The sequence below is a fragment of the Hemibagrus wyckioides genome, linkage group LG14 (assembly GCF_019097595.1).
Source record: "Hemibagrus wyckioides isolate EC202008001 linkage group LG14, SWU_Hwy_1.0, whole genome shotgun sequence".
Lineage (NCBI taxonomy): Eukaryota > Metazoa > Chordata > Actinopteri > Siluriformes > Bagridae > Hemibagrus > Hemibagrus wyckioides.
The window spans coordinates 25228917-25232899 of NC_080723.1; the positions used below are offsets into that span (position 1 = coordinate 25228917).

Genomic DNA, 3983 nt, shown 5'->3' on the forward strand with positions numbered 1-3983 from the left:
AGAGTCAAGCTAATTAAAAAATAATCTCTCTCTCACACACACACACACACATTTTAAAAAGAGCTCTATTGCTGTTATTAATGTATTATTTTAAAACACGAGCGCCTAAAAATTCTTTTTTCGCTTTTGTTAACTAAACAAACGGAATTCATGTTTGCAGTTTAGTCGCGCGCGCGCGCGTGTGTGTGTGTAATCATATTTTAAAATAAATTCCAGTTCAATTCTGAAGTGATTTAAGGAGGCTGCTGGACATCAGAGTCAGAGTCAGCCCCGCCTCTTAGAGTGTGTGTGTGTGTGTGTGTGTGTGTGCGCGCGTTGGTATATAAATCCCCCCTGCACTCTCATTTCAGATCAGAGACTCAGAGGGGAACTGGAGGTTCTTCATAAAATAGTAAAAACTCATTTATTTTTCAGGCACGCGCTCCCACTGTGTCTCTGCATTTTATTTTATTTTATTTATTAATTTTGTATCATTTTATTTTGTTTTGTTTCGTGTGTTTGTTTTAATCGAGCATGCAGTTGGAGAGTCTGCTGCCCAGCTTACCCAAGACTTTCTACACACTCTCATCATCATCATCATCATCATCATCCTCTTCTTCTTCATCGTCCAACAGCACGAGCCCAGGAACCTCTCACACGCACTCGAGCAGCGCACACAGCTTCCCCGAAGCAGAACGGACCGAGCACGAGCCTGAACCGGGTAAGAAGTACCGATCCGCCATGATGATGAGCAGCAGCACGAGCGGCAGCACCGGAACCACCACCGGAGCAGAGCGCGAGGGAGAAGAGTTCTCCACCGGAAGTAAGAGCAGGAAGAGTTCCCCGGTGATTGGAGGAGGAGCGGAGGAGGACGAAGAACTGGTGACCCGGCGCTACGGTATCGAAGAACTCGGTACCGACCGTTATTTCATCTCACCGAGCTCGGACGCGAGCGCGTGCTCGTTGTTCCCGTACGGTGCGCAGGGCGGCTCGGTGTACGGCGGCGCGGGCGCGCGCTACTCCTCACCTTACTCCTCCGCCGCCTCGGTGCTCGCGCCTCCTCCACCTCCTCCTCCACCTCCGCCGCCTCCACCGGGCGCCGTGTGCAGCTCACGCGCCCAGCTCGCGCCTCCATCAGCCGCCGCTTATCAGTTCGGACAGGGGCCCGCGTGTCTGTACCCGTCATATCACCCCGGTCTCGCGGTGGGCAGGGCTCAGGTGTACCTGTGTAACCGCGCATTGTGGCTTAAGTTCCACCGCCATCAGACCGAGATGATCATCACCAAACAGGGCAGGTACGGAACACACACACACTATTTTTATTTTATTCTCAATATTTGACCATTTTATAAACCAGTTTGTTATTTTATACCATTTATTTTCCTTTTGATAAACGTTTACAGATTATTCAGTTTCACTCTGATAATAATCGTGATATTTTCATTCAATTCAACTCAGTTTGGCGTTATTATTTATTTTATTATGGACAGTGTAACAAAGCAGCTTTACAGAAATAAACTATCTATCTATCTATCTATCTATCTATCTATCTATCTATCTATCTATCTATCTATCTCTCTCTCTCTCTCTCTCTCTCTCTCTCTCTCTCTCTCTCTCTCTCTCTCGCATGCTTTCTAGCGCGCGCACGGCACGTTAAAATAATGTGACGTGGTATCAAAACTTTCAAACCGGCTCGCGCAGGGACACGCGCTTAATCGAGATGATGAAGATAAAGTGCAGAGATCAGAAGCAGTCGGTAAGCTGATGATGGCGGAGGAACGAATAATTCATTCGTTAAAATCTGATCATTAAATCGTGAAACTTTTCTTTAAGAAAAAAAAAAACTGCACAGAATCGTGACCAGGTCTCGTGACTGATTTAATCCGCGTTTAAAATTTCCGGTATAAAATGTTTGATTTATTGATTCTGAAAACTAAAATACATTAAAAAAAATTCTCGAAACAAAACAGAAAACGTCTCGCGCACACGCGTCCTGAAAACAAACATTTATCAACTTGACAGATCACGCGCATGCGCAGTCGCAGAAGGCCCATCACAGTGGATTCGTTTCGAAGCTAAAGATTTCATCCAAATTACTTACCAAAATAAAATAAACCTGTAGTATATATTCTTCTTCTTCTTCTTCTTCTTCTTCTTCTTCTTCTTATTTAGTGTTGCAGGATTCCGTATCTGGCGCGTGTGTCTGAGGACATGAATGAAAATAATAAATAAAACAGAAGTATAATTCTTTGCACCACGTTAAGCAGAAATAATCAGGTTTATTTTCCCTGTGCACGCGCTGATGTTTAGGTTTATTTTGTACTGGTGATGTTTACAGCGTCCTGATGGGAAGTGCACGCGAACACCTCTAATGTTTTTATTTCAAATTTATAGGATTTATTCTTTTACTGATAAATATTTTTGTGCAGAAATCCATCACTCCGTTTCTCCTCCACCTCTCATGTTCAATCTCTCCTCCCCTCTGCTCTTCTGTCTGTCTGTCTTTATTTTCTTTTTAATACTCTTTTATTCCGATTTAGTTGAACTTGAAATGCATCAAGATTTATTTTTGTCTATTGAATGAATATAATTAATTAATTAATGTTTTGTGATGTAAAATAATTAAATTAAATATCAGACGATTCATGAAATTGAGATGTTTATTTTTCAACTTTCCATTTTAACCAATAATAATAATAATAATAATAATAATAATAATAATAATAATAATAATAATAATAATAAATAATAAGTTCTTTTCCGTGTTTTAAGGTGTTTATTAATTCTACTGTAATTTTACTTTTTATAATCTGTATAATTATATAATTTGAAAAATTTATTTATGAGTAACTTATTTATTATTAGGGTTTAAAATGTACATTATATATGATATTAATTCTAAACTTTTTGTTTGTTTTGATTTGTGATTTTAATAGAAATGATTTCTTCAGTGATGTCACATCCATTTAAATACTCTTTAGGAATTACAGGTTATTTTTGTATTATGGTTAAGTCTGTGTTTGTGCGCATGCGCATCCCCCCCTTCGTTGCGCTTCTACATTCTTGCAGAATTGTTTATTTAGATCTTGTTTTGAATTGTTGTAAGATTTTTGTTTGTGCACGAGCATCCGTTTTCGTTTCCTAACAATCCGACTTTTACATTTTCACATATTCACACTTCACACCGAATGTTGTCTCGCGCACGTTGCTGTTGCCGAGCCCCGCACTTTGCGCGCTAAAGGTGTTTCTTTTTATTTTATTTTATTTTATTTATTTTTAATCCTGTCCCGAACAGCTGCTGTTAAATCCCTTTTTAAAAAAAGAATCGGTGTTTGTGTGTCTCGCGCAGGCGCATGTTCCCGTTCCTGAGCTTTAACATCGCGGGACTGAACGTGAGCGCGCACTACAACGTCTTCGTGGAGGTCGTGCTCGCGGACCCGAACCACTGGCGCTTCCAAGGCGGGAAATGGGTCACGTGCGGCAAAGCGGACAACAACATGCAAGGTGAGGAGAGAGGAGGAGGAATAGAGAGGATTGCGCGAGCGGCCTTACATCCGCCACAGTGCCAGCTGCGCGTGCGCCGGAATAACGTTTATAAAGTATCTCTAGAATTTGGCTGTAAATCTGAAGTGTTCATGTGGAGCTTAAAACGCTTAAAAATACTTCACGTTTTGCAAAAAATAAAATAAAAAATAATGCAAATAAATGAATATTTATTATCGCACAGCGAAAGCCGCAGTTTTACTGCAGGAGAAAGAACTGATAAACAACAACAAATATATCAATAAAATTGTGCATTAATATGATTATCAGCAAAAACACTGAAGTTTCGGTTAAATTAACACTTTCATTTAAACCCCGCTGAAGCAGCACACATGAAGGTTGTAAGTTCTTTTTAAAACCGAATCGGAATCTGAATTTAAACCAGAATAAATTCATCATTTCCAGAACCCTGCAGTGATGATTTAATGCAGGAGCTCAGAGTAAAGAGCTGAAGGTTCATC

General features: G+C 40.4%; 1 protein-coding gene across 3 annotated transcripts in view; it reads left to right on the top strand.

Moving 5' to 3' along the window:
• Window positions 1–364: 364 nt before the first annotated feature.
• eomesa (eomesodermin homolog a) overlaps window positions 365–3983 on the top strand; it is an 11098-nt gene continuing 7479 nt past the window's right edge. The window contains exons 1-2 of one of the 3 annotated variants that reach the window (XM_058407484.1): window positions 365–1274; window positions 3329–3483. In XM_058407484.1, coding sequence (XP_058263467.1) covers window positions 514–1274; window positions 3329–3483 — 916 coding nt within the window. In that variant the 5' untranslated portion in view covers window positions 365–513. Of the gene's footprint in view, window positions 1275–1659; window positions 1736–3100; window positions 3221–3328; window positions 3484–3983 lie in introns of those variants that run through there. The other 2 variants (XM_058407485.1, XM_058407486.1) reach the window with 2 other exon arrangements.